Raw genomic sequence first — 27,898 nt, 5'->3', positions numbered from 1 at the left:
AAGTGCTTGGGCCCTGCACCCACATGGGAGACCAGGAGGAAATACCTGGCTCCTGGCTTCGGATCAGCACAGCGCGCCAGCAGTGACAGCCATTTGGGGGGTGAACCACTGGAAGGAAGACCTTTCTCTTTGTCTTTCTCTCTAACTCTGCCTGGCAAAACAAACAAACAAACAAACAAACAAAAAAAAACAAAAATTACAGGTGGCACAAATTATGAAAGTCAAACAGAGGCAGGAGTTGTCATGGGGGATTCAGCTGCTGTTTGGGATGACTGCATCCCATAGTGGAGTGCCTCAGACTGAGCCCCAGTGCCTCCACTTCCCATCCAGTTTTCTGCTAATGCACACCCTGAGAAGGCAGCAGATGATGACCCAGGTACCTGGGTCCCTACCACTCACATGGGAGACTCAGATGGATTTCCTGACTCCTGGCTTCCGCCTGGCTCAGCCCTGGCTGTTGCAGTATTTGGGAAATGGAAGATTTCTCTCTCTGTCGCTGTGCCTTTCAAATAAAAAATAATTATTTAAATAAAACTTTAAAAATGTCAAACAAGAAAACAATCATGGTTTACTTTCTTGTACTTTCTTTAATTAAAATCATCTTTGCTCAAAGGCACAAGTAAGGAAAGTTAAGTATGTCCATCATAATCAAGGTTTAATCCAGTGGGAGGCATACAAGGAGGCTCTCAAAAGCTAGTGGTTGCTAAAATTCTCGGTAAGTTCAAACTTTGTTATTGTGTTTGCTTATTTTACTCTTTAAATATTTTATTTTCACTTTATTTTGAAAGACAAGACAGAGAGATGAAGATAATCTTGTTATTTTGCAACAAGCTGCTTTAAGTTAGCAGTTCTCAATTCTCGCCCCACAGGACAACCACCCGGAGAACCATAAAAAACACTGGTGCGCAGACCCCACCCTTAGCAGATGGATCAGCATCTCTGGAGCTGCCCAGGCATCAGCATTTCAGAACGTGCTTGAGCTGATGCTCACGTGTGTTCAGAACAGAAACCACTATACTTCTAAGATTAGAATCACAATTATACTGTTTACATGTTTCTAACTACAAAAAATAGAACCTGCAGAATGCAGAGAACACGGGACAGCACAATTTAAAAAGATGATTCAGTGTCTCATGACTCTCATGTATCTTTTGTGCCATTTTTTCCTGAGTGTACTTGTATATGAATGGAATAACAATATGTAAAATGTTTTTTTCAAACGTATAATACATTTTAGAACTCACTCACTCTTAGAAATCACCTACAATCAGTCTCTTCTAGAGATGAAGAAATTAAGGTCAAAATGTTCCTAGATTATCTGGAATTAGAATTAGAATCCTGGGTTCTAGTCCCGGTTGCTCCTCTTTCAGTCCAGCTCTCTTCTGTGGCCTGGGATGGCAGTGGAGGATGGCCCAGGTCCTTGGTCCCTGGGAGACCAGGAGGAAGCACCTGGCTCCTGGCTTCGGATCAGCACAGCGCGCCAGCCGCAGTGCACCGGCTGTAGCGGCCATTGGAGGGTGAACAAATGGTAAAGGAAGACCTTTCTCTGTGTCTCTCTCTCTCTCTCACTGTCCACTCTGCCTGCCAAAAAAAAAAAAAAAAAAAAAAAAACTCGGTTTCCTAAGTTGATAGAAAAACTTATACTTATTTCCCTTTCCTTGAAAAAACAGTTTGTGCAAAAACCTAAATTTTCATAAGTTTAGTTTCAATTTGAATCCCATTTCTATAAAGGATCTATTATTTCTAACAATACTTTAATCTCCTGCCCTCGGGGATTTAGGTCAGGATATAGAGGAGTACGGGAGCTTCAGGAATTTCACAGAAAATTCTCATTATCCTGTAATTCAATTTTCCTATGAACTTTTAAAGCAGACACAATGCAATGTAAAAGTGCTATTTTGCAGAATATAGTAGACAAAATATGACAAACAGGATGTTCACATTGGTTATAAGAGCGGGCGGGAATCAATTTAAATATCCAATAGTGGGTTAAATTGTGAAAAGGTATAAAAGTTAGGTAATACAAAATCCAATCGCCAAGAATAACGATCTAAATTTTCAAATTCAACACATCATGCATGGGGTGGGTACCACGTAAGCTCACAATAAGCCGTAAAAATAGGCAGATCATCCACCTTTTACGGGTGAAGTTAAAGCACAACGTGTTCAAGCTGCGCAGGGTCACACAGTGAAAGCGGAGCCGAAGTGAGAGGCGGCCCTCTGACTCCAGTCCGCGGCTCCCAAACCCACCCCGCCACCCTGGCGTCGCGCAGAACGGGGCTCAAACTACCCAGCTCGAGGGTTGCTGTGAGAAGTCAGCGCAACTAAACAAAGCTCCGCGGGATACTCAACACTCGGTACTAAATCACGCGCTCGAGGGCAGTCGGCGGTGCAGCTGGGAGTTACACCGAGGATTTCCACCGCTTCTTCCCGGGAGCGAGACGATGAAGAATTCTCTTCTTGGCTTCGCTTCCTGAGACAGAGTCACTTAGGGACTTTGCTTCTGCTCTGTAAAGCGCACCTCAGGTCAGGGAACACAGAGCAAGCCTATTCAGAAAGGTGCAAGCTCCCAGGAGTCGCTTCGGAAGCTTTTAAAACTTGCCCCACTTTCTAATCCCCGAACGCGCTTAGGCCCGCAGCGGAAGTGACGTCATACACCGGCGCCGGAAGTGTTCTTGCAGAACGGGACCTTGAAGTTAGGGACGCTAGTGGGCCTGCGGCAGGCGTACGGTTTGGGGTGAGAAGTTTCCCGGCTTTAGTAAGCGGTCGTTGCTATGACAGCCCAAGGGAGCCTGGTCGCGAACCGAGGCCGGCGCTTCAAGTGGGCCATTGAGCTGAGCGGGCCTGGAGGAGGCAGCAGGTGAGCTATCTGGGGAAGCTCGACACCAGTCTTCTATCCCAGAGCAGTACGAGTGATGGGTCCTGGGCCCTGAGGCGCAAGCCTCTGAACAGGTTGAGTGGCGCACAACCCGGGGAGGTTGCAGCTTCTCTGCTATTGGAGGTGATGTGACCAAAGGATGCTTTTTTTCTGTCTTGTTAATAAGCCCGGGGCTGACGAACTCACCAGAAGGCTTGGTCGAATTTGTATCGATGCATCTGAGGGTCTCTCTTCGTGTGGTTGGTAGAACAGGAAATGGGGATATAAGCGTGGGAGGTTCAGGTTTAATTTTTTGGCTTGGGTTTTTTAGGGGCCGAAGTGACCGGAGTAGTGGTCAGGGAGACTCACTGTACCCAGTCGGTTACTTGGACAAGCAAGTGCCTGATACCAGTGTGCAGGAGACAGACCGGATCCTGGTGGAGAAGGTACAGAGGTATAAATGTTATTGTAGTCCTTGGGCCAGTTGATCCATCATCCTCTTCTGGGTAGCATTACTGTTATCCTGGATGTTTGTGAGCTAACCTGCTTGAGTTTATTACAGAAGTCTGCTTAGCAGCTCCAAAAGTGCTTAATAATTGGTAAAACTAAGAGACGTTTGGAGCATAAGTTCTAAGAAGGTAGGTTGCAAATGATCTGTGTGTACCAGCAGTTTCCATCTCCTCTCTTTTGCACTCCCCTTCCCTTGCACAGTTCAGTCCAATCTACCAGAACGTTGTTGGCTTCATCTCCAAACTAATCTTGGTCCTACTGCTTCTTCCTGCCTTCATCTGTCATCCTGATCTAAGCTACCATCCCTCACCCAGATGTCTGCAATACACTATATATATTCTTGAGATAGAGCTTATGTACAGTTAATAACATATACACAATTAAAGCGTGGTTTCTCAGCCTCGGCACTGTTGCCTGAATACTTGTGTGTGGTGGGGTATTGCACTGTAGGGTGCTGAGCAGCACCCCTGGCTACTACCCAGCAGATGCTAATAGTGCCCTTCCCTAGTTATGACAATCAAAACGATGTTTCCAACATTTCCTTCTCCTGGGAGGCAAATTGCCCTCAGTTGAGAACCATTATGCAATCTGACGACCGTTGACAGTGCTGTACCCCCATGAAACCATCACCACCTTGAAAGAGAAAATGTCTTCCTACAAAGATTCCTTGTGCCCTTATCTGCAGATTTTGGACTGGTCTTGCTTCTTCCATCTTACACCAGCACAGCAGTTTATGATCCTTTTTTAAACAAGTCAGATCATTCCTACTCAAAAACTCCCCTATGGCTCCCCATTCATTCAGCACCAAAGTCAATTTTTGTAATGTTCTGCGTAAGTCTGTATTGACCAAGCCCCTTAGAACCTATTTGACCTCATGTCCTACCTTTTTTCTCATCATTGATTCCATTGTAGTCACAATGGCCTCCTTGCTCTCCTTTAGAATGCCAGACAAGCTCCTGTCTTTTCCAGGCCTTCTTCGCTCTTCATGGAATGCTCTTCCCCAGCTACCATCCTGACTTGATCTCCTTTAGTTCTCTCAAGTGTTACCGACTTGGTGAAGCCTACCTTTATGGCACTAAGTATTTTGTTTTCCTATGCTGTGTTTCTCCATTATCAATCATATATGATGTGAATATATAATTTACTCATGTTGTTGCCTATATGCCTTACTATTTTGTTAAGCTCCATAACAGCAGGACTTTGATGTATCCCAAGTGCCTAGTACAGTGCTTGGCCCTTCCTTTCCCTTTTAGGTTTCTCTTTCAGCCATAATATTGTTCAGTATCATATGGTCTTTGTTTCATGGTGCACAGATGATTTTCACAAAATGAAAATGAGTACCATTATAAAATTTTTTTTAAGATTTTTATTTATTTATTTGAGAGGTAGAGTTACAGACAGTGAGAGGGAGAGACAGAGAGAAAGGTCTTCTGTCTGCTGGTTCACTCCCCAGATGGCCGCAATGGCCGGAGCCAGGAGCTTCTTCTGTCTTCTGGGTCTCCCACTTGGGTGCAGGTGCCCAAGGGCTTGGGCCATCTTCTACTGCCTTCCCAGGCCACAGCTGAGAGCTGGATTGGAAGAGGAGCAGCTGGGACCAGAACCGGCGCCCATATGGGATGCCGGCACTGCAGGCAGAGGATTAACCTACTGTGCCAAGGCACCAGACTCATAAATATTTTTAAGATTTACTTATTTGAAAGTCAGAGCTACAGAGAGAGAGAGAGAGAGAGAGAGAGATCGAGAGAGAGATCTTCCATCTGCTGGTTCAGTTCCCAAATGGCTCCAACAGCAAGGGCTAGGCCATGGTCATGCTGAAGCCAGGAGCTTCATTTGGGTCTCCCCCATGGGTGGCTGGGGCCCAAACAGTTGTGCCATTTTCCACTGCTTTTCCCAGGCCATTAGCAGGGAGCTGGATAGAAAGTGGAGCAACTGGGACAGGAACCTGTGCCCATATAGGGTGCTGGCAACACAGGGGGTGGCTTTATTCTCTATACCACAATATTGGCCCAAGAATTTTTGTTTAAATCATATAAAAGGTACCTTTATTTATTTATCTTTTTTAAAAGATATTTTTATTTGAAATGCAGAGTTAGAGAGAATCTTCTATCCATTGGTTTGCTCCCCAGATGGTTGCAATAACTGGAGCTGAGCCGATCCAAAGCCAGGAGCAGAGAGTTTCTTCCAGGACTCCCATGTGGGTGCAGGGGCCCAAGGACTTGGGCCATCTTCGCTATTTTTCCAGGCAAATTAGCAGGGAGCTAGATTGGAAGCGGAGCAGCCAGGACTTGAATCGGTACCCTATGGGATGCTGGCACTGCAGGTAGTGGCTCAAACCACTTTGCCACAGTGCCAGCCCCCACTTTTATTGTTAATATTTATTTGAAATGCAGAGAGAGAGAGAAAGAGAGAGAGAGATCATTTTTGGAACTGCTAGTTAATTCCTCATGCCTGCAACACCTGGAGCTGGACCAGGCCAAAGCCAGGCGCTCCATCCAGGTCTCTCATGTGGTTGGTAGGGACCCAAGTAGATGGGCCATTGTCTGCTAATGCATTAACAGAGAAAGCTGGATCAGAGCAGTGTAGCTGGGACTTGAGCCAGTATTCCCATGTGGGATGCTAGTGTCCCAAGCAGCAGTTAACCTCTACTGCACCCTAATGCCCACCCCTTGTTTTGGGTTTTTGCATTTAATGAGTGATAATTGACCTATAAATTTTTCTTATAATGTCTTTGTCAAGTTTTTGCACTTATTGAGACTTCACATAATGAGTGGTAGAATTTTTTTTTTATTCTCTAGAAGAATTTATGTAAGAATAGCTTTGGGGCCCAGCCTTGTGGCATATTGGGTTACACTGCTGTCTCCAGTACCAGCATCCCATATGGGTGCTAGCTGGTTCTGACTGCTCCACTTTTTATCCAGCTTCCTGCTAACACTTCTGGGAAAGCAGCAGAGGATGGCCAAAGTCATTGGACCCTGGTACCCATGTGGGAGATGCAGAAGCAGCTCCTGGCTCCCGACTTTGGTCTGACCCTGCCCTGGCTGTTGCAGCCATTTGGGGAGTGAACCAGCAGATGGAAGATCTTTCTCTGTAACTCTTTCAAATAAGTTAAAAAAATTTTTATTTTTTCTTAAATGTTTTGAATTTGCCAAGGAAAGCTGTTTGGGTTTAATTATAGATTCATTTCTGTAACAGTTATTGGACTGTAAGTTATTTTTTTAATTTTTTATGCCACTTTGGTAAGTCACTTTTTCCTAGGAATTTATCCATTTCTTAAATTTCAGTTGTATCGACTGACAAAGTTCATAGTATGTTCAACCTCTGATTTTATTTCATGAATTTTTGTTCTACTTTGTTTCTTTTCAGAATTCTTGGGTTTGTTCTTTTCTAGCTTCTGGAAATGAATGCATACTTTATTATAAATTTAAGATTATATATTTCTTAAAGCTCTGTATCACAAGTTTAACATTTGGTATTTTTGTTAACAGTTAACAATCTTAATTTTTATTGCACCTTTGATTCATAAATTACATTTTAGTTTTCAAACTAGGGGTTTTCTAGTTTTTATTATTGATTTATAGCTTAATTACATTGTAGTCAAAGAACATGCTTTGTGTAAACTGACATTTTCTCCATGACTTAACAAGTGATCAGTTTTTGTAGTCATCCTGTGTGTTTGCAAAGAATGAATTCTGCACTTGTTGAGTGCAATGATTTTTTCTATCAGTTGGGTTACATTTGTTATTCAGATCTTCTATGTCTTGATTTGTGTTCATGTTCTATTATTGAGGTGTGCTAATTTTCCACTCTGTGGAGTTTTTTTGAATTTAGATGGGACAATGATAAATGCAGAAGTATCTAAATAGGAAAATCTTTTCTTTAGCCAAACTCAGAAGAAGAAAAAATGACATCTGGAAAACCTATAGGGCAAAGCCCAATGTGGTGAGAATGCGTTAACTTTAGAAGAGAGAGCTTCCAGTGGCAACATCAAGAAAAAAGGTGGTAGAATTGAGGGGTCAACTGTATCAGAGGCAGGAATTGGGAATTCTGTAAATTTGATTTTTAAAAAAATATTTGAGAGGTAGTGTTACAGTGAGAGGGAGAGACAGAGAAAGGTCTTCTATCTGATGGTTAATTCCCTAAATGGCCACAATGGCTGCAGCTGGGCCGATCCGAAGCCCTGGAGCTTTCTCTGGGTCTTCCACGTGGGTGCGGAGGCCCAAGTGCTTGGACCATCTTCTACTGCTTTCCCAGGCCATAGCAGAGAGCTAGATCAGAAGAGGAGCAGCCAGGACTAGAACTGGCATCCTTATGGGATGCAGCATCGCCGGTGGAAGATTAACCTGTAGCACCACAGTGCTGGCCCATTCATCTGAACGGTAGTGATACAGTGAATCTGCGACTGAGGACAGTGATCAGATAGAGGTTAAAATTGTGTGTTTTATTTCAGCGTTGCTGGGATATTGCCTTGGGTCCCCTGAAACAGATTCCTATGAACCTCTTCATCATGTACATGGCAGGCAATACGATCTCCATCTTCCCCACGATGATGGTGTGTATGATGGCCTGGCGACCCATTCAGGCACTTATGGCTATTTCAGCCAGTAAGTATTGTTGAGATAATGATCCTTCCCTAAGTTTTAAGAATTACAGGTAAATTCTTGGACACAGTTCCTGGCTAGAGAATGTACAGGGGGTGGTGCTGATGGTAGTGGCATGGAGGGGAGAACAGTGCTTACCATGGTGTCCTGTTGACCTTTAGTGGTCTTATTTGCTATCTTACTATAGGCCTGTGTATATTATCTTAAAATGTGGTTGGCTTGATTCATACTGGAAAAAAAGTTATGTTGATTTTGACAGTTTCTGTTATCCCAACAGCTTTCAAGATGCTAGAAAGTTCAAGCCAGAAATTTCTTCAGGGTTTGGTCTATCTGATTGGGAACCTGATGGGTTTGGCATTGGCTGTTTACAAGTGCCAGTCTATGGGATTACTGCCTACACATGCATCAGATTGGTTAGCCTTCATTGAGCCCCCTGAGGTAAGGAACAAGAAAGGCTGGATACTGGGCAGTTCTAATGTGAGTAACAAGAATCACAGATCCATTTGATGGTATGGGATAACAGTTAATTTCTTCAGAAGTAAGAGTCATTGGAAATTTCAAAGTTATTAGAGTTTGTGAGTAAAATATTAAGTAATCGATTCAGGAAGCTATTTCAGCAATTTACCATTCACTTGTGTGCTTTTTCTCCTTTCAGAGAATGGAGTTCAGTGGTGGAGGATTACTTCTGTGAACCTGGCCTATGTATCCGCTTCTCATGTACATCCTTCTTCAGTCTCCATTGGCTCTTAAGCACACCCTTACAGTGATCACTGATGTTGGAAGAACCAATAGCTGTTTTCCCCTGGAGAGACAGCTTCCAGAAGGACAATGTGCATATTACTGCTGTCATAAAGAAATTGTACCACAACCCCTGACTGAAAATAATGTAGAAAACTTTATTTATGTTTCCAATACAGAGCAAAACAAACATGACCAGAACTCTATGTAAACAAAAGAACAGTTGCTGCTAAGTCAGTAACTATAGCAGCATTTCAATAAATTAAATGGTTGAGAACAATGCTTAAAAAAGTTGCAAAAGTTTGCTTTTAAATCTATTTTCCTTAATATCTCACTTCTATTTAACACAAGCTAGGACATAAAAATTCTCTCGAAGACACTTGTGGAATAAACTAATGCTTGATTCAGATTATACATGATGTAAAGAAAAATAAACCAGAAAAAAAAGCACATAAATATGCTTACAGTATGTAACTGTTATTTTAATACCCACAATAAGGGATTTTTAACATGTTTAGGGGGAATGAGGATTGGTGGGATCCTTGGGGCCACAGGAATCTGAGGCGATGGAGGATAAGGAGCACAGACCTTTTGCCTGCCAAGAGGAACCTGGCTGCTGTTGAGTAAGTGCTGCAGTTCCATCTTCAGCTTTTACAATAGCTGTGGAAGGCAGAGGGCCAGCAGGAGGAGAATGTATTATACCCTGCCCTACTAAAGTCATAGGTAAGATGTAAAAGCTGGGTCTCATTCCAAAGGCAGAAGGTCTGTCTTTTCTCTTCCCTCTTGAAACACAAAGCCCCTTCCCCTAAGGTGCTTTCTCTCATCAAGTTTTCAGTATTGCTTTATTTGCAGTGATTAAGAGACCAGACACTTTGCAGACAACATAAGCAACACATAGACATGAAATGCTTTAGACAGAGATGAGGATAAATCTGGCCTAATAACCATTTTTCCATGTAACAGTGATTTTGTGTTTTAGGGGTTGAAGTAGTGGCTATCTTAATAGCCACTAATTTCCTTATCCCTTTAAAGTACTCTTACAGAGTTCCAACCACTAGTAATCAGTTCTAAAGCTAGCCTTATTTTATGCTCATACTTGTCCTAAATGGGGGGGGAAAAAAAAGTGTCACTTTGGCCAGGGGTGTATGTAAATGTTGGGGGATTCCTGGGCAGGCTAATCTTGACAGTACTGATCTTTAAGATCTTGGGTCCTAGAGGACCTGTCCCGCTATTACTGTACACAACTAAGCAGTGGAGTGTTGCAATGGGAATGGTAAACAATGTTTCTACCTTTTGTTAGAACCAACAGAAAAAAAAGACAGGATCCTGTCTGCTCTGCTGCCCTGAGTGGGCCTGGAGGTTGAAAGCTGAGCAATGGGAACAAATATGTAACGCAAGTTTCTTAAGCTCTAAGGAAGGATTTTCTTTGTTCTTATGAGTCAAATGAATAATTTTGACACCTACAGTTCAGCTTGCTTCAAATCCTGTTGAGTAATCAAAGATTGGCACTTTTTATCATTAGTAAAGCAAAATCTGAAAGCAGCCTGAATACAAGAAGAGTTTCTCTAAACACTTGTCCTGTAAAGGAAGATTTCACAGACATGAAATAAGCCAGGGTTTTTGTGACCGATAGAGTAGTGAATAAAAAAGCTGAGCTTTTTTATGTGTTTTCTTGGCACATTTAGAGCTTTCTGAAAACAAACTGCCGAAGACTATTTGCTTGGGTAACCTCTTAGGTCAGAGACAAGTTTCTGCAGTCAGAATTAGGAATCAAATTGAAAAGGGGAAAATGCTCCTCCTCTGGTGTTTAGGTGAGTGCCTCAAGTCTTAACTATGGCTTTGGAGATGAGGCCAAGGTTTCTTAGTGAAAAAACTCTTCAGTCAAGCCAGTGCCAATCTGTATGCCAGTTTAGTGAAGTAGGTAAGGAGAACAGCAGCTCAGTAATAACTTTGGCACTATGGAAAGCATATGGCTCTAGAATTTCCAGTTCTGTTGCTGAATTCATCCTTTAAAGATGGTCTGAGGTTTTGGGGGAGGATTTTAGCCATTCTTCCTACTGTACCTTATTTTTTACCTGTGCTTATGAAGAAGGCATAAAGAGAAAGAAAGGTGTGCATTGTGCCCCATATTTCTTAGGGAACAGCATGTATGTTTTGCCCATGTTGCATAGAAAACCAGACTACTTAAGTAAATCTTAATGACTATCTTGAAACTCCCTTAGTTCAGCCATTTGAAAAAGAACCTGAAATAATTTATACCCTTAACAAGCAATTCCATGGTAACAAGTTACAGCATGAGTTCTGAGTTAATATAAACAGCTGAAACATACACTGACACACTGGATACATAAGCCTGGCATTTTGGGGGAAATCTTGTTTTTGAGAAAGTAGACACTGCAGCCATGTCTCAGCCATGTATTTTACTACCCTAACATAAAATTACTGAGTCCTAAAGAGCAGTGGGTACAGAAAGAAATAGCTAAAAAAAGTTTCCATCTTGGCTTGCCATGGTTATCTCTACAAATGTAATGGATCCTCATACTTGGCTGTGAATTCTTCAGTAGGATAAGGTGGTCTCTGTGGCTGTTAACTCTGTGGTGTCATCATCAAGCTATGGTTTCTGAGACCTATCTTTACTGTTGGCTATGTTCTTGCTTTTTGTCTTCAGCTGACTTTCTAACCATCTCTTTTACTAATTCGTTTATTGGCTTAGCTTGTTAATTCTATTCTAACTTGCTTTCTACTGACGACATGGCTTTTGGGATTTGACCATTGTTCTGATGTTGAAGGAATATTTGCTTCATCTGTTAGGACAGCAGATCTTTTAGTACTGTTTTTGCAGAAGTACTTGAGGCTCAGCTCATCAAGAGTTCAGTGTATTGTGTATGGAACACAGGCCTCTAGTCAGATGGAGTGGTAGTAAAGAGCTGTCACTTCCATGGAGGACAGAAGCATTGTAGGAAAGGTGAGGCCAAGCAGAGTCATCCAGGAGCTGATTATGAGTAAATGGTGATCACTTCACTGCCACCGCCACGGACAAGGAGGACTCGCTCCAGTCCCTCCGTGAGCACTTCTAAGAATTCCATGTCTTCAGAACTTGTCAAGGAGACAAACAGGCAGAAGACAACACTTTACAATCTGGCATCATCATCATCTGAATTTAACTTATCACAGAACTATCTAGTAAGTACACATGTCTTAATTAATAAACTCAGAATTGGAAAGTCTAAATTCTGGATTTAGTTTTACCCTTTGAAGTAATCCCATTGCATATATACTACAAGACTCATTTGTTAGGCATTTTCTAAACCTTAAAAATTGGGAAACTCACAAAAAGCTTAATCAGTCTTATAATTTTGCATGAAACCCTGCCTGAGAAGTTTAAGGCTTCCTTCCTCAAAGAGGAAATGTCTCACTTAAGAAAAGGCTAAGAAGAATTTCCCTACTGGCAACTCCACTCTTCAAAAGGATACAGTTTTCATCACCTTCAGGGTTTCGGGGTGGCCCTGGCATATTCAACAGAACCAGCTTGGCTTCATGGGACTTGTTAACTATAACCTCATTGAGCTTCACTGCTGTATGCATCCGCCTCACATTTGACTGGTCTCTGGGTCAGGGAGAAATAGAAGTAGTTAAGGCAAAGAGAAAACTAGCTATAGTCATTCTCAAGATCCAGAGTTTTTCTTCTTGATATTGATAATATAAAAGTATTTCCATATGATAATAATATCCTGGGTTTTCTCATTTAATGTTTGCTTGTATTATACCAGGGACACACTACAGATATGAGCTACATGGAGAGAAAGAAGGATGTACTTGTGTACAGTGTTAATTGGGAGTTAATCTGCACACGCAAACAATAGAGATAGCTGGATTTGGAGTGAAATGAACAGACTATCCTTTGTGTCTAGGCAAAGTCACACCTTTGTCATTGATGAGAATTCTATTATGTGGGAAAACTCACGGACGCATGTTAAGCAGATCCTGGAATCCTTCCATCGACTTGGCTTTTTGCCCCCGGGATGCCATGTACTTGTCTTTTGTCCAAGTCATGTGCACCTTCTCCTGATAGGTTTCTGTCTCTTCATCTTCATCTGAGCCAATGCTGGTTAGTCGTAGCATTGAGTTCCGGTCTTTTACCAATTGGGCCTAAGGAAAGTCCAACACAGTTATTCTACCTAATTTTGCCTCATGCTTCATCTTTAATTATTTTGAAACAGTAGTGGTGTTATAGTGGAATAAGATGGAAAAAGATTGTTGCCCTATTAAAACAAATACAGTATCAACTGTTATACCTACAGACTTCATGGGGCTGGGCTTAGATGGAAGCAGGGTCTCACCTCTCTGTCGCGCTCTGTTTTGGAGAGCCTCATGTGCCGCAGCATCTGGGACCTCTGCTCCATCATCAGGGTGCGCTCATAAGTATAAGCTGAGATGTCACTGTCGTGCTGCCACAAATAGCATACCAGGTGGGCAGAAAGCACAAAGGAGAAAGAAAAGTGAGTTACACATTTTTATTCCCACTAACTTAAACCAGAAAAGTATCCTATCAACCTAAGTTTCACCCTTATTTTGTCCAGTTTTTGAGCTACATGTTATTTTAGGTTGTAGATACAATCTAGAAGCCCTGAAGGTCTTTTCTATAGTCTAACCACCACAAAAAACACAAAACATGAACTCAAGTGCTTTTTAAAATTACTACCAGGTTATAAAAAGCAAAGTCGTGTAATCATAAATATGAATTAAAAACTATTAAAACTATAATCAGGAATATAAAGGCTGTGAAATAAACAAAAAAGCAAGATCGAAAAGCAACACCAAACATATATCACATACATATATTACTTATCTAGGTCAACCAACTAGGGTTTTGTTGGAACTAGGACATTCATCCACATTTACAGCTAAATAATTTCCCAAACCAGAAGAGGTTCTAGCAGGACAGGGTGGAGGCTGGGGGGTGGGGGGAGGGTGGTCTCTGCTTCCTCACCATCTCTACCACCTCCACCTCTGCTTCAATGCGCAGATGATACAGGAAGGTAGCCAGGTCCTTCTTCATCTGGATACTGTTGTCTTCTAGCTGGGCTACTGTGAAGATCCGGATGCTACATTTTCGCCACACCTGACAGGGCGCCATACATACATGGAAAATTAGGTCCAAGAAGTCAAAAGGAGTTGGTTTCCAAAACACAAGGCATTTTAGCCTAGAACAATCTTCTGTATAGTATGAGGATATTTGTTCCTAGCTTCCTGCTTACTGAATTATTGCACTAGGACAAAAGACAGAGTAACATTAAATAGTTCTAAGGAATTCTTTAATCTCTTAAGAAAAAACTGGCAAAGGAAAAGAAGGATGCTATGATATGAAATACACAGCTGGTCTTTGTCCCTGTTTCCTCGCATATATTCCTAAAATTCTAGGAATCTTCAAAGTGGTAGGAGTGTTTTTTAATGCTAATGACTGGTAGTTGGCTGCCCCAAGGCAGTTTCAGGATGGGGCCTGGTCACCAGAATGACCAAGCAGGATCAGTGGGCTGGGACTTTAAACCTCATTCTCCAACCCCTAGGAAGATGAAAGGGGCTGAAGGTAGCCAGTGATTATTCAACTGTGCCTGTGTAATGAAGCCTCCACCAAAGCCTGAAAGGAGTGGTGTCAGAGAGCCAAACGTCGAGAATCCTGCAGGGCACAGCTCCCAGGGAGAGCCCCTTCCCTCATGTGGCCCTCTGTGCATCTTCCCTTCCCTTTCTCCTTCCTTCCTTCGCCCCTTCTTTCGTTCTTTTGTTAGAGAGAGAAAAGAGACAGGAAAGAGATATCTTCCATTCACTAGTTCACTCTCCTGATGGCCACAATGGCTGGGGCTGGGCCTGGTTGAAGCCAGGAGCTTCAACTGGGTCTCCCACATGGATGTTGAGGCCTAAGCACTTGGGCCAGCTTCTGCTGCTTTCACAGGTGCATTAGCAGGAAGCTAGATCAGAAATGGAGCAGCCAGGACATGAACCAGTGCCCATTTGGATGCCAGCCAGCATTGCAGGAGGCAGCTTAATCCACTATGCCAGCCCTGCATCTTTTCATTTGTATCCTTTAAAATAACCTTGACAGGTCCGTTAAGCTAACACCTGTGATGTTGCTCCTCTTCTGATCTAGCTCCCTGTTAATATGCCTGGGAAGAGAAAGATGGCCCCAGTGCTACCCACGTGTGAGGCTCTGATGTATTTCCTGGCTCCTGGCTTTGGCCCGGCCCAGTACCAACTGTCAGGGCCACTGGGGAGGGGACTAGCAGATGGCAGATGACTCTGTCTTTCCCTTTCTGCATTTCAAATAAAGAAATAAATTTTTAAAATCCTTTATAATGAATAGGTGTTTCCCTAAGCTCTGTGAGTCACTCTGGCACCTTAACTGAACCTAAGGAGGGAGTTGTGGCACCCCAGTTTTTAAGTAGGTCAGTAAGAAGCACAGGTAGGCTGGCGCCACAGCTCAACAGGCTAATCCTCCGCCCACGGCGCCAGCACACAGGGTTCTAGTCCCGGTCGGGGCGCTGGATTCTGTCCCGGTTGCCCCTCTTCCAGACCAGCTCTCTGCTGTGGCCTGGGAGTGCAGTGGAGGATGGCCCAGGTCCTTGGGCCCTGCACCCGCATGGGAGACCACCTGGCTCCTGGCTTTGGATCAGCGTGGTGCGCCCTCCACAGCACGCCAGCCATGGCGGCCATTGGAGGGTGAACCAATGGTAAAGGAAGACCTTTCTCTCTGTCTCTGTCTACTCTGTCCAAATAAACACACACACACACACACACACACACACACACACAGGTAAAACCACCTGGACCTTGCAATTTGCATTCCAAATAGCAGGTAGCCTTGTGGGACTTATCCTCAATCTGTGGGATATGATGCTGCCCCCAGGAAGACAGTGTCAGAGTTGCGCTGAAGTAGAGGACACCCTGCTGGTGTTGACCGCAAAACCCCAGCTTGTTTGATGTGTGGGAAAAACCCCAGCACATGTGGTGAGTAAAGTGGGAGACACCCAGTTTGTTTATTCCTTGACTCGTGATACATCAAGAGATCAATGACATCATGCAGACTATATTATTTACTATTTTAAATTTCAGTTTAATTAGTCTTAGCAAAGGATGAGCATGTATGTGTGTGTGAAATACACATATATACACGCATATACTTTAGGTTTCTAGTATTTGAGAGATTTTTATTTATTTGCAAGGCACAAAGACATCTCCCATCTGCTGGTTCATTCTCCAAATACCCACAACAGGCAGAGCTGGGCCACACTGAAATCAGGAGTCTGGGATTCCACTGGGGTCTCCCATGTGGGAGGCAGGGATCCAAGTTACTTAAGTCATCACCTGACACTTCCCAGGAAGCATTAGCTGGAAGCTGGAATCTGCAGCAGAGCTGAGACTCAGGCACTCTGATATGGGATGTGGGCATACCAGGTGACATTTTAACCTATGTACCCAAATGTTGCCCTATTTCCCATTTTAAAAAAATAAAGATGTGTTGGCCGGCGCCGCAGCTTACTAGGCTAATCCTCTGCCTGTGGCGCCAGCACCCCGGGTTCTAATCCTGGTTGGGGCGCCGCATTCTGTCCCAGTTGCCCCTCTTCCAGTCCAGCTCTCTGCTGTGGCCTGGGAAGGCAGTAGAGGATGGCCCAAGTCCCTGGGCCCTGCACCTGCATGGGAGACCAGGAGGAAGCACCTGGCTCCTGGCTTCGGACTGGTGCTGTGTGCCAGCCCTAGAGGCTCTTTGTGGGGTGAACCAACAGAAGGAAGACCTTTCTCTCTGTCTCTCTAACTCTGCCTGTCAAAAAAAAAAATATAAATAAAGATGTGCTAACTTCTTACAACATTATATCATCAAATAGGAAGATTTAGTCTAGTGAACCAGGACAGAAGGGAGAAACAGATTCTTCAAAGTTGTCTATGATACCTTGTGCTGTTTCAGTAGGAATGGTAATAGCATGAGCATCCCCCCATCATGCACAATCCACCACACGTCTATGTTGCCCTCAGAAAACTGCTCCACATTGCTGGGGAAGAAGGAGACGTTCTTCGCCACCAGCAGGGCGAGATGGGCAGCAGTTGTCACTCGAACTGTGCCTGAGGAGAAAAAAGGTCCAGGATGAGCAGAGGAATCCTTAGGCTCGCTTTGTTTCCCACCATGTCAGGAAAGCAAGAATAATGCTCTTGGTTTTATTTTATTTTTTAATTTTTTTGCCAGGCAGAGTTAGATAGTGAGAGAGAAAGAGAGACAGAGAGAAAGGTCTTCCCTCCGTTGGTTCACTCCCCTAATGGCTGTCACGGCCAGCGCTGCGCCGATCCGAAGCCAGGAGCCAGGTACTTCCTCCTGGTGTCCCATGCGGGTGCAGGACCCAAGCACCTGGGCCATCCTCTGTTGCCTTCCTGGGCCACAGCAGAGAGCTGGACTGGAAGAGGAGCAACCAGGACTAGTACCCGGTGCCCCAACCGGGACTAGAACCCAGAGTGCCGGCACCGTAGGCGGAGGATTAGCCAAGGGAACCATGGCGCTGGCCAGAATAATGCTCTTGTAACATTTCTGTGAACAAGGTGTCCTATTTACCTAAGAGATTACACCTCATTATGTAAAAAACAAAGATAGCTGGCGCCACGGCTTACTTGGCTAATCCTCCACCTGCGGTGCCAGCACCCCGGGTTCTATTCTCGGTCAGCGGCGCCGATTCTGTCCAGGCTGCTCCTCTTGCAGCCCTTCCAGTCCAGCTCTCTGCTGTAGCCCGGGAAGGCAGTGGAGGATGGCCCAGGTCCTTGGGCCCTGCACCCCATGGGAGACCAGGAGGAAGCACCTGGCTCCTGGCTTCGGATCAGCGCGGTACTCTGGCAGCAGCGCACTGGCCCTAGTGGCTCTTTGTGGGGTGAACCAACAGAAGGAAGACCTTTCTCTCTGTCTCTTTCTAACTCTGCCTGTCCAAAACAAAACAAACCAAACAAACAAACAAAAAAAACAGACAAAACCACTGAGAAAATCCAACTAGGTAACAGAATTAGATCGAGAACCACAGTTTATGTTACTAGACATATTCTGATTGTGAATTTCTAAGTGGGAAATGTGAATCTTGGGAGATACTGAGGAATAATCTCCCAATTTCTGTGAGGATGACAGTATGGGAAATAATCAATGAGAACATGGCAATTGTGGACTTGAAAGAGAGGGGGTGGGCACTTGGCTTAGCAGTTAACCGAGTTCAGACACCTGCATCCCATGTCGGAGTGCCTGGGTTCAAGTCCCAGCTATGCTCCCTATTCCAGCTTCCTGCTGATGACTCAAGTGGTCAGGTCCCTCTCACCCAGGTGGGAGACACGACTGAGTTCCCAGATGCTGGATTCAGCCTGATTCAACCCCATCTGGAGTGGCACTTGGGGACTGAACCAGTGCAGAGGTGATCTCTGACTCTGTCTCTCTTAAATGCATTAATAAATGACCTGACAGAGAGAAACAATTCATGGTCACAAACAGGTAGAACCAGGTTATTATTGCCAGTAGTGTTTTCAGGTGACTTTATAAAGCTATGTGCCAGCAATGGTACAGTCTCTGGGAAGCAAGGGGTGGGGTAAGGTGACCAGGATTAGACTGCATCTCTTACTTGGGCCCCTGGGTTAGTATAGGAAATGTTTCATACCAATAAAAGTTTTCCAGGCACGAGCATCTTCGCTTTGGCGCCAGCCATTGGGCCAGCCCATCACCACCGTGTTGTGCTTCATGCCCCCGAGGCCGCAGGACTGGATGAGGTGGGAAATGCCCTCTCTCAGCTTAGCGGCCACCACCAGCTGGCAGAATCCTTTCACTCTCTCTGCCTCCATTAGATGCTTTATGGTCTGAAAGAGTCACAGAACCACAACAATGAATTGCTTCACCCTGGACCTTTAAACCCAGTATTCCCTCTCCATTTTATCTTCTAAACTCTTGCCCACCCCTTCACAACACTATACTAACCTATAGAAAAGCCCAAAAAGTGAAAATTACCCCCCATGAAATGTCACCATCCTTTTTTGTTCATTAAGGGCTTAGTACATATTTTTACCTCTGCACATAGTTTCTCTACCTTTTCCTCTATTCTGCTTCTTCTTTTCCTTTCTTTGTAACTACCCCCTCCAAAAGAAAAAAAAAAAGAGAACAGAGATCTCCAGGAAGTAAATATTCACTGTTCTTGTTCAGCTGGCCAGGGTGAATTCACCAGCGTGAACGCCATCTTCTTCCTTCCTCAGCCCCGGGCATCAGCTGGCTTATCTACTAGAAATTCAGTCGGTGATGCAGTTTCACTTTGGACTTGTCCCAGTAAGTCTTGCTTTTCTACTGAGTTCCCATAACCCTCTAAGAGGTAATTTAACGGGATTACCGATGGCATTTGTATTTGCTCTGCTGTTCATTCATGTAGTCACGCCAACCTGGGAGAAACCTCACTGACTCTAATCCACCCTCCCCAGCAGAAAGGAGAATAATGGTGTGCAAGAAGATTTGACTTTCCAAAAGGTACAGGTCAGTCAGTGGTGTGGCTGGGAAAAGAACCAGGCTGTCCTGATTTACAGTCTGGTCCTCTGTTTTTAATAATTTTTACTGTCATTCTAGATGAATGTTTCTCAGCATTTCTAGATTTTAAAGTATTAAAGCATCCTAAAATGAGATTCAATAAAAAGGTTTTAAATACAATTAAAAATTTCATCAAGCAACAAGATTACTTTTATTACTTGATAATAGACATCAGAGTGAAACTATGCTTCTCCAGGTTCAGCATGAATATGTGGTGCAGCTATTCAGAAGCAGGCAAGGACCTTGTGATGCCACAAAAAACGGGTGAGGAAAGAGCAGGAGGAGCTGCTCGCTGCCCTTTGCCAAAGGATGCGAAGAAGCCGCCACACAGTTCTAGGGACCGCTCTTGGGCTCAGATCAGTGCTTGCAGTTCATTGGAAATGTTGAGCCTGGTATGCTCACAGTTTCATAATGCTTTACACGGGAAGGAAGAAGAAAAAGCTACCTTCTGGCTCATCTGATTATTTGGGAGGTAGGAGTGTTCAAAAGTCAGCAGTAAGCAGGAAATCTCCTAGATCACTCAGGGAAGGGATTCACTACTGACCACTAGGCCGGTAAGTCTTGCCTCTTACCTGCTCAGCAGCTAAAGCTTCACCATAGTTCTCCAGGAAGTTCCCCACAATGACTGAGCCCACGATAGTAAGGCCCTTTCCTGCTTTGAGCTGTGAGGCGAAAGTGAGGAGGCGAGGATGCTTGACATGTAAGTCTTCATCTAGTTTCAGTAACACAAGCAACTGAGGCCTGTGGAGAATGGGGGAAGGAGGAGGTGGCGGGTGAGAAGGAAGAGAGAACACACTTTAGGTCTGGTAAACAGAAGGGTAATTCCACCTTTAATTCAGCAGATTCATGTAAAACATGTAATTTGGCAGAAGGAAGTGATCAGAGGAAATGATAGGGTCAGAGCACTGAGTTATTTTGAATGCTTCCAATATCATTTTAGACTGATCAGACTTCACGCAAAAAACAGTCAATTATGAATATTAAGATCACAAGTCCCTTGAAAAGGTACCCAAAGAACCACGGGTGTGGGATCATTCAGAATAGGTCCTCCACACCAGTTCCTTGAGCCATACTGTTTCCTCTTCCTGTAATTGACGAAGCACACATTTCTGTATGTTAACCATGGGTCAAAAGTCACTAAGCACTAAGGTGAAGCTGGTTTCTTTACCTCCAGTTCTTAGTGTGTGGAGGTCCTTCCTCCAGGCGAAGCAAAGCAAACCGGGCTGCACTGAGGGACAGCCCACGGATCCCATCACCCCATTCCTTCTCAGCTCTGAGAGACAAAGGAGGAGACAGATTTAAACTAAATTGTCAAGAAATAAACTTTTTAATCTAAAGGTGACATATGCACTAGGTAGAAGATTAAAACTTTTACTAATGGCATATGCAGTGCTCTTTACTAACATAGTGAGCCCACGAGGCAGTCTATTGGAAATCTTTAGCCTTGATATGCTCATAGTTTAGTAATGCGGACCAACACCACCCTGCACCCAGACTGCACTGCACAAACATTGGATGGGTCACTCACTTGGTCCTTCTGTGCATCTACCCAACAACAGCAACTTGGGACTCAGAAATTATTATATATTCAGAGTTCAAGTACTATTAGAATTAAGAAGTTATTTATTTCCACTTTTGGAAGCTGTTAGTAAGGTCTTATTACAAAGTTATTGTGGGCTAATATATTTTTCATTTCAGAGACAATCCCATGACTGAAGTGATCAGCCAAAATATTCACATTTGTATTACACTCCATTTGATACTTATCAGTTTTACTCAGATGTGTCCTTTTATTTTTCATTGACCCACTCTTTCTTTCTCAAGAGGTTCCCCTTGGGATGAAAAACTTGTATCTGTAGGATGTTTAATAGAATTAGGGGTACCAAATTTGTGTAACAAGTTACAAATCAAACTACCTGGGTCCCAAATGTAGTTTTCATGGAGTTGGTTCTAACTAAACTAGCCCATTTATGTACGTTTAGCAGATATCAAGGTAAAATCCACACTCACCCTTGGTACTCAATGTACTTGTATATCATGCCAGCAATTACCATAGCAACAATGGCATAATACCAGGAAGAGATGAACATGAGTGCCAGACAAATACTCATTCCCATGAAAGAGAGGGCCCTAGAAAACAGGAAATAAAACACAAACAGAAATATGTCTTTCTGAGCAGCTAAAAAAGCCTATGCTAGAGGTATTTCTCATACAGGCTCTGGTGAGATATTTTCAAAAAATTTCCTATCTATTACAGAAAGAACTTTTATAAAGTACATTAACTGAGGTATCGGAAAAATTATGACATGCCTGGATGCTATGGCAATGTTGAATTGCTTAAACATTTCTAGATGTTTAGTCTCAGTTTCTATCACTGCCTCATCATGGACTGGCAACAGTCAATAAACTGTGCTGAGCCCAAACCCACCTGTACTGGTGGAGGCTGGAATAACATAAACGAACAGGGATGCCATCAAAATCAGTTGTTTTGAGGATGCTTAATACTTTCTGGGTAAAGCAGCAATGGGACATGTGGTCAGATATGTTAATAACTCTATGATCTTTTAAAACAAATTTCACCTAAATATTCCTAAAACTTTCATGAACATTTGTTAGCTTAATTGTAAAAGCCACTGAGAGAAAACTGCCACTAATTTTCTTACTGTACACAAGAGAAACTTGGGAGAGCAATAAAGTGCTTGTTTTGATCAGGGAAACTACACTTACCTGATCTTCTGTGTGTAGAACAAACTTCCTAGCTCTGTAATCACTTTAAAGAATGAATAGGAGAGTTGCTAATTTGGGGATTAGGTTCTAATGAAAAAATAGAGTAGAAGAAAATAAAGTAACAGGAGCAAAATAGCAACACACACAAAAAGTTCATAATGAAGCTTCAACTAAAGTTAAAGCTAGATAGGGGACCAGAGGTGTTACAATCAGTTAAAGATATAAATTGTTCCAGATAAAGGTCATATCACTGTCCACTACTGGTAAAGCAAAGCCAGAAAGGGATCTAGGAAAATCAGCAACCAGGAATGTGGCCACTGAGACACACAGGGCATAAAGAACGGTGAGGCCGGCATCTGGCACAGCGGTTGGTCTCTCTGCCCCACACTGGAACCCCCAGCTCCAGCTCCTGACTCCAGCTTCCTGCTAATGCAGATCTGGGAGGAAGCAGTGATGGCTCAAGTAACTGGGTTCCTGCCACTCAAGAGGACCTGGAATGAGTTCCTCAGCTTCCAGCTTTGGCCCCAGCTAGGGGCCACTGGGGACACTTGAGGAATGAACCCAAAGATGGGAGGTACCCCCCTGCCTCTCAAGTACATGAAAATTTTTGAGAACCCCAAAGACTCTTGATTATGAGAGAAATGAGGATGGTAGTTAAAACAAAATCTAACAGGGGGCCAGCACTTTGGTGCAATGCGTTGAGCCAGAACCTGAGATGCTGGCACCTCATGTGGGTGCCAGTTTGAGCTGCTCAACTTCTGGTCCAGGTCCCTGCACAGGTGCTTGGGAAAGCAGAATATGTCCCAAGCATTTGGGTCCCTTCTATCTATGTAGGAGACCTGGATAGATTTCCAGGCTCCTGCTTCGGCCTGGCCCAGGCCAGGTTGGTGCAAACATTTGGAGAGTGAACTAGCAAACTGAAGCGCTCTCTCTCACCTTGTAACTCTTCCTTCCAAATAAATAAATGCATCTTTAAACATACACACACACACACACACACACACACACGCACAGATAGCTTCTGCAGGACTGGGGAGAGTTAATGACAACAACAATAGCAACACATTTCCAGAACTTTACTATGTACCAGGCATTATACTGAGCACTTCAAAGTTACTAGTCCCTGGACTGGCACAGTGGTACAGCAGGTTAAGCTGCTGCCTGCGATGCTGGCATTCTGGTTTTAGTCCCAGGCTGCTCTATTCCCAATTTAGCTTACTACTAACAAGCACAGGAAAGCAGTGGAAGATGGCCTGAGGGCCTGGGCCCTGCCATACATATGGAAGACCGGTATGGTGTTCCAGACTCCTGGCTTCTGCTTAGCCCAGCCTTGGCTGTTGTGGTCATTTGGGGAGTGAATCAGCATAGGGAAGATCTCTCTCTCTCTCTCTCCCTCTTTCTCTGTTACTCTGCCTTTCAAGTAAATAAACCTGTAAATCCTAAAAAAAAAAAAAAATAGTTATTAGTCCCTTAGTAAAATGAAGGTTTACATGGTTATGTGCTCTGCTGAAGGTTACAACTAGGCAGCACAAGAGCTGAGCCTGGAACATGGGTCACCTTGCTCTAAACCTCACCCTCAGTAAACCTGTCATAAGGAAGAGTGTTTGAGAATGAAAATTGATGAGAATATTGAGTAAACATAGACAGGGATGGAATCCAGTGCTCAGTTAAAAGGCAAACAGGAAAATAAGATATGCAAAGAAAAGGTTGTTTTAACTTGAAGATTGTAGTGGGCTGGAAATACTTATTGTTGGTGGTTTTGTTCTTTATTCTCAGAAGTTGTTGTAAGTTACTATAGTAGTGAAAAAAATGCAATATAAGGGTGGCAATTCATAAGAAAACTGAAAGTTGAAACAGACAGTAGTGAATGGCTGGCCAAGAAAAATACTGTACTGAAAACCCATAATTTCCTAGGTTTCTAGGTCAACGACGGGTTCTTTCCAAATGTGGGGAAGAAGCAAAGCAGACTTACCAGTGGTAGTAGCGGAATCGGGGTCTCCAGTTGGGTGTTCGAAGTAATGTTTGCAAGGCACATGCCAAGTTCACAAAGAGGTAACACATGAGAAAAAACCTGGGAGATAAAAATAAGAGGAATGACTTACTGTAAAGTGATTTTTAAAATATTTATTTATTTGAAAGGCAGAGTTACAGAGAAGGGGGAGAGGAGTAGGGGCAGGGGGAAGGAGGAGGGGGCAGAGAGCGGGAGAGGAAGAGGGAGAGGGAGGGGGAGAGAGAGAGGGGGAGAGAGAGAGGGGGAGAGAGAGAGGGGGAGAGAGAGAGGGAGGGAGGGAAGGAAGAGGGGGAGAGAGAGGTATCTTCCATCTGCTGTTCATTCTCCAAATGGCTGCAACGGCCAGAGCTGGGCTGATTTGAAGCCAGGAGCTTCTTCCAGGTCTCCCACAAGTGTGCAGGGGCCCAAGTACTTGGGCCATCTTCCATTGCTTTCCCAGGTGCATTACCAGGGAGCTTGGACTGGAAGTGGATCAGCAGGGACTCGAACCAGTTCCCATACTGGATGCCAGCATGGCAGGTGATAGCTTTACCTGCTATACCACAGCACCAGCCCCAAGTGATTCTTTGAGGGTTATTTTAACTAAATAGAGAAGTTTTTATATTGAAGCCTGTTTCTAGACACTAACCCTTAATAACATAGGGTATAGAGAAACTTAAACCTGCTCATCATCCCATGTTCTCTGGCTCAAGTCAGTGGCACAAGCACTCTTTATCCAGTTGCTCTTGGGACAATCAAGGTTTCCTCTTCCTTATTCACTCTTGTTCCAGATTCACGTATCAAGTCATAAATATTCAACCTATTTAAAAATCCTTCTACTTTTTTCTTCATTTTCCACTCTACTACTGTCACCTTCTTAGTTCAAACTCCTACTTCTTCTTTCCAAATAGCATTTCTAGCTCAACTTTAGCTTCCTTATATCCACCTTTTATATCAAGTTCATTATTCTAAAACATAACTATGAACACAGTACCAATTGTTTTCGAAAGATTATCCACTACTTTCAGGCCAAAGTTCCGGGTCCTTTGTGATCTGCTCCATTACTTCTCCATCTGCCGCTCCCAACATGCACCTCCCACGGTAGACAAGCTAAGCTATTTTCAATCCTGGAAGTGCTACATAATTTCATCCCCTAGTTTCTTTATGCTTATTCCCTGCCTGGACTGTTCTTCATTGTTTGAGATGCAGGTGTCACTTCCTGAAGGACATCTCTCTTGAGTCTCAGTCTATTTCGATGCCTTGCTTTTGTGCTCCTAGGGTACCTAATGTTACTATTTGTTTCATCACACTACGTGCCCACTGGTTTCCTGATTTATAAGACTGTGCCTCGGGCCGGCGCCGCAGCTCATTAGGCTAATCCTCCGCCTAGCGGCGCCGGCACACTGGGTTCTAGTCCCAGTCGGGGTGCCGGATTCTGTCCCAGTTGCCCCTCTTCCAGGCCAGCTCTCTGCTGTGGCCAGGGAGTGCAGTGGAGGATGGCCCAGGTGCTTGTGCCCTGCACCCTATGGGAGACCAGGAAAAAGCACCTGGCTCCTGGCTCCTGCCATCGGATCAGCACGGTGCGCCGGCCGCAGCGCGCCGGCCGCGGCGGCCATTGGAGGGTGAACCAATGGCAAAGGAAGACCTTTCTCTCTGTCTCTCTCTCTCACTGTCCACTCTGCCTGTCAAAAAAAAAAAAAAAAAAGACTGTGCCTCATTCATCCTTGTATTCATAGCACATTACAGAGTACCATATTATAGGTAGATAGTAAACCATCAGGCAAATGAATGAATGAAATGAACAAATGAATAGAAACTAACAATAGTAATAAAAGCTACAACCTATAGGAATCAGAAACGGAGGCAAATAACTTTTTTTCCTTCCATTTTTGTGGTGACATGTTTACTCATACCATGAAGTAAATGGCTCTCATACCAGTGTGCAGTGACACTGAACATTCTCATCTAACATAACTTGCTCAGATTATAGGCAGACTGACACTTCTCACAGGTATTGCAAGTTGCATGATGATGACCATGAGCAGGTGTGAGACTCAAACCTTTCAAAGCTTTACTTCTTTTATTAGCACTCCTAACACTACAAATGAGGAAAGCTCGACAACCCGCTCCCACTCAAATCTCCTGGCAAACCTAAATATGGGGATGCAAGAATTTCTTTAAAAGAATATTTGTTTAAAAGGCAGAACAATAGGCCGGCGCCGCGGCTCACTAGGCTAATCCTCCGCCTAGCGGCGCCGGCACACCGGGTTCTAGTCCCGGTCGGGGCGCCGGATTCTGTCCCGGTTGCCCCTCTTCCAGGCCAGCCCTCTGCTGTGGCCAGGGAGTGCAGTGGAGGATGGCCCAGGTGCTTGGGCCCTGCACCCCATGGGAGACCAGGAAAAGCACCTGGCTCCTGGCTCCTGCCATCGGATCAGCGCGGTGCGCCGGCCGCAGCGCGCCGGCCGCGGCGGCCATTGGAGGGTGAACCAACGGCAAAGGAAGACCTTTCTCTCTGTCTCTCTCTCTCACTGTCCACTCTGCCTGTCAAAATAAAAAAAAAAAAAAATAAATAAATAAATAAATAAATAAATAAATAAAATAAAAAAAAAAGGCAGAACAATAGAGAGAAAGGGAGAGAGAAAGAGATCTTCCATCCACCGGTAGACTCCCCAAATGCCCAGAAGCTGGGAGCCCAGAACTCCATTTGGGTCTCACAGGTAGAAGGCAGAGACTCAAGCAGTTGAGCCATCATCTGCTGTCTCACGGGGTGCATTAGCAGGAAGCTGGATTGGAAGTAGAGTAGCCAGGATTGAACCAGGCACTCTGAGATGGGATTCAGGAATCCCTAGCAGCAGGCTAACCTGCAGCACCACATTGTTTGCACTCCCAAGCATGTTAATAATGCAATGCAGCGTTTTGGGGCAGGACATTAGCTCAGGCTGAACCCACAGCCAATGTCTCAGAAAGGTCATCCGCAGAGAACTTTTGAAGTTATGTAGGTACAGAAAAGAAACCAAAACAAAAACACAGTAATCTAAAAAGTTAGCCTTACATGAATGTTCTCAGGAATATTTATTAAGTGAAGTTACAGCTGTGTGTATGTGTGAATATGTATGTATATACCATTTAAGCAAGAGTAATTTAAAAGAGTAACTAGCTCTTACATGGAGAGAATTGGGGCCACGAGATCCAAGGAGGCGATAAGGATTCCCAGCTCTGCAATAGCAGCAGTTAGAAGTAAAGCCCAGGTGGGTTCCCCGTTGGCTTTACTGTGACCAAAAACCTGTACATAGAAGAGAAAATATCAGGCACAGGAATGTTGAGTCAATGTTCCCTATTCCTCTGTCCCACAGTTTCAGACATCTGCACGGTAGGTGTTTCAACTGTGATCACTTTAAGGACCTGTACGGCCATCACATATATAAGCTCATAATAGGGATTTAGAGGATCTTGAGCTAAACACTCATGTCTCCACACTTACGATCTAGTAATTAATTCCTAAGCTCACAAAGACCACATTATTTTTCATAAAACCTGGGAAAAAAAGAGGGCATAGAACAGGTCACTCACCCTTAGAAATGGAATGATGTTATCCTTGGCAATGGCCTGTAGCAGCCTGGGTGCACCTGTGAGGCTCTGAAGTCCAGCCCCACACGTTGAAAAGAATGAGCCAATAACAATTACCCATGGGGATGGCCAAGATAAGGTGCCTACCACCAAATTACCTTTCACAGCATCCCCAAACCTGGAGAAGAAACAATAGGGACATTTAACCTGGAAGTAACTTTAGACAGAAAGATTAGAGAGATGTTCATTCAATATTTTCCAATTCATACTTTTTAGGGAATCAAAATTGAGACAGATTTGAAAATTAAGAAATGTAAAGATAGATTTGATCAAAG

General features: G+C 44.0%; 2 protein-coding genes and 1 long non-coding RNA gene across 8 annotated transcripts in view; 1 reads left to right on the top strand and 2 right to left on the bottom strand.

Annotated features, from left to right (window-relative positions):
- Window positions 1-567: 567 nt before the first annotated feature.
- LOC127483703 (uncharacterized) lies at window positions 568-2,649 on the bottom strand. The gene is made up of 2 exons (XR_007910206.2): window positions 2,291-2,649; window positions 568-1,581 (listed from the first exon to the last, which is right to left on the bottom strand). It is a non-coding gene; the product is annotated as an uncharacterized lncRNA (long non-coding RNA).
- On the top strand, window positions 2,179-9,159 carry EMC4 (ER membrane protein complex subunit 4). Of its 3 annotated transcripts, XM_002718012.5 has the most exons (5): window positions 2,179-2,860; window positions 3,189-3,303; window positions 7,815-7,968; window positions 8,243-8,403; window positions 8,621-9,159. In XM_002718012.5, the coding sequence occupies exons 1-5, from the start codon at window positions 2,775-2,777 to the stop codon at window positions 8,654-8,656; spliced, it is 552 nt and encodes a 183-aa protein (XP_002718058.1). In that variant the 5' UTR covers window positions 2,179-2,774; the 3' UTR covers window positions 8,657-9,159. The 3 variants fall into 3 exon arrangements, with proteins under 3 accessions (XP_002718058.1, XP_051678086.1, XP_051678087.1); XM_051822126.2 differs by lacking the exon at window positions 2,179-2,860 and having other exon boundaries at window positions 3,189-3,311; XM_051822127.2 differs by lacking the exons at window positions 2,179-2,860; window positions 3,189-3,303 and adding an exon at window positions 4,312-4,446.
- Window positions 8,842-27,898, bottom strand: part of SLC12A6 (solute carrier family 12 member 6) — a 122,521-nt gene continuing 103,464 nt past the window's right edge. For all 4 annotated transcript variants that reach the window (XM_008269264.4, XM_051822107.2, XM_051822108.2 and 1 more), the window contains 13 exons: window positions 27,567-27,741; window positions 27,161-27,279; window positions 23,979-24,077; window positions 21,290-21,409; window positions 20,448-20,552; window positions 19,852-20,020; window positions 18,372-18,567; window positions 16,646-16,815; window positions 13,694-13,825; window positions 13,044-13,151; window positions 12,668-12,852; window positions 12,177-12,310; window positions 8,842-11,791 (listed from right to left, as the gene is read on the bottom strand). In XM_008269264.4, coding sequence (XP_008267486.1) covers window positions 11,700-11,791; window positions 12,177-12,310; window positions 12,668-12,852; window positions 13,044-13,151; window positions 13,694-13,825; window positions 16,646-16,815; window positions 18,372-18,567; window positions 19,852-20,020; window positions 20,448-20,552; window positions 21,290-21,409; window positions 23,979-24,077; window positions 27,161-27,279; window positions 27,567-27,741 — 1,804 coding nt within the window. In that variant the 3' untranslated portion in view covers window positions 8,842-11,699. The remainder of the gene's footprint in view (window positions 11,792-12,176; window positions 12,311-12,667; window positions 12,853-13,043; window positions 13,152-13,693; window positions 13,826-16,645; window positions 16,816-18,371; window positions 18,568-19,851; window positions 20,021-20,447; window positions 20,553-21,289; window positions 21,410-23,978; window positions 24,078-27,160; window positions 27,280-27,566; window positions 27,742-27,898) is intronic.

This window comes from Oryctolagus cuniculus, chromosome 12 (assembly GCF_964237555.1).
Source record: "Oryctolagus cuniculus chromosome 12, mOryCun1.1, whole genome shotgun sequence".
NCBI classification, from domain to species: domain Eukaryota; kingdom Metazoa; phylum Chordata; class Mammalia; order Lagomorpha; family Leporidae; genus Oryctolagus; species Oryctolagus cuniculus.
The sequence above is the reverse complement of the archived record's forward strand: the minus strand, read 5'-3'. Positions and strand labels throughout refer to the sequence as shown.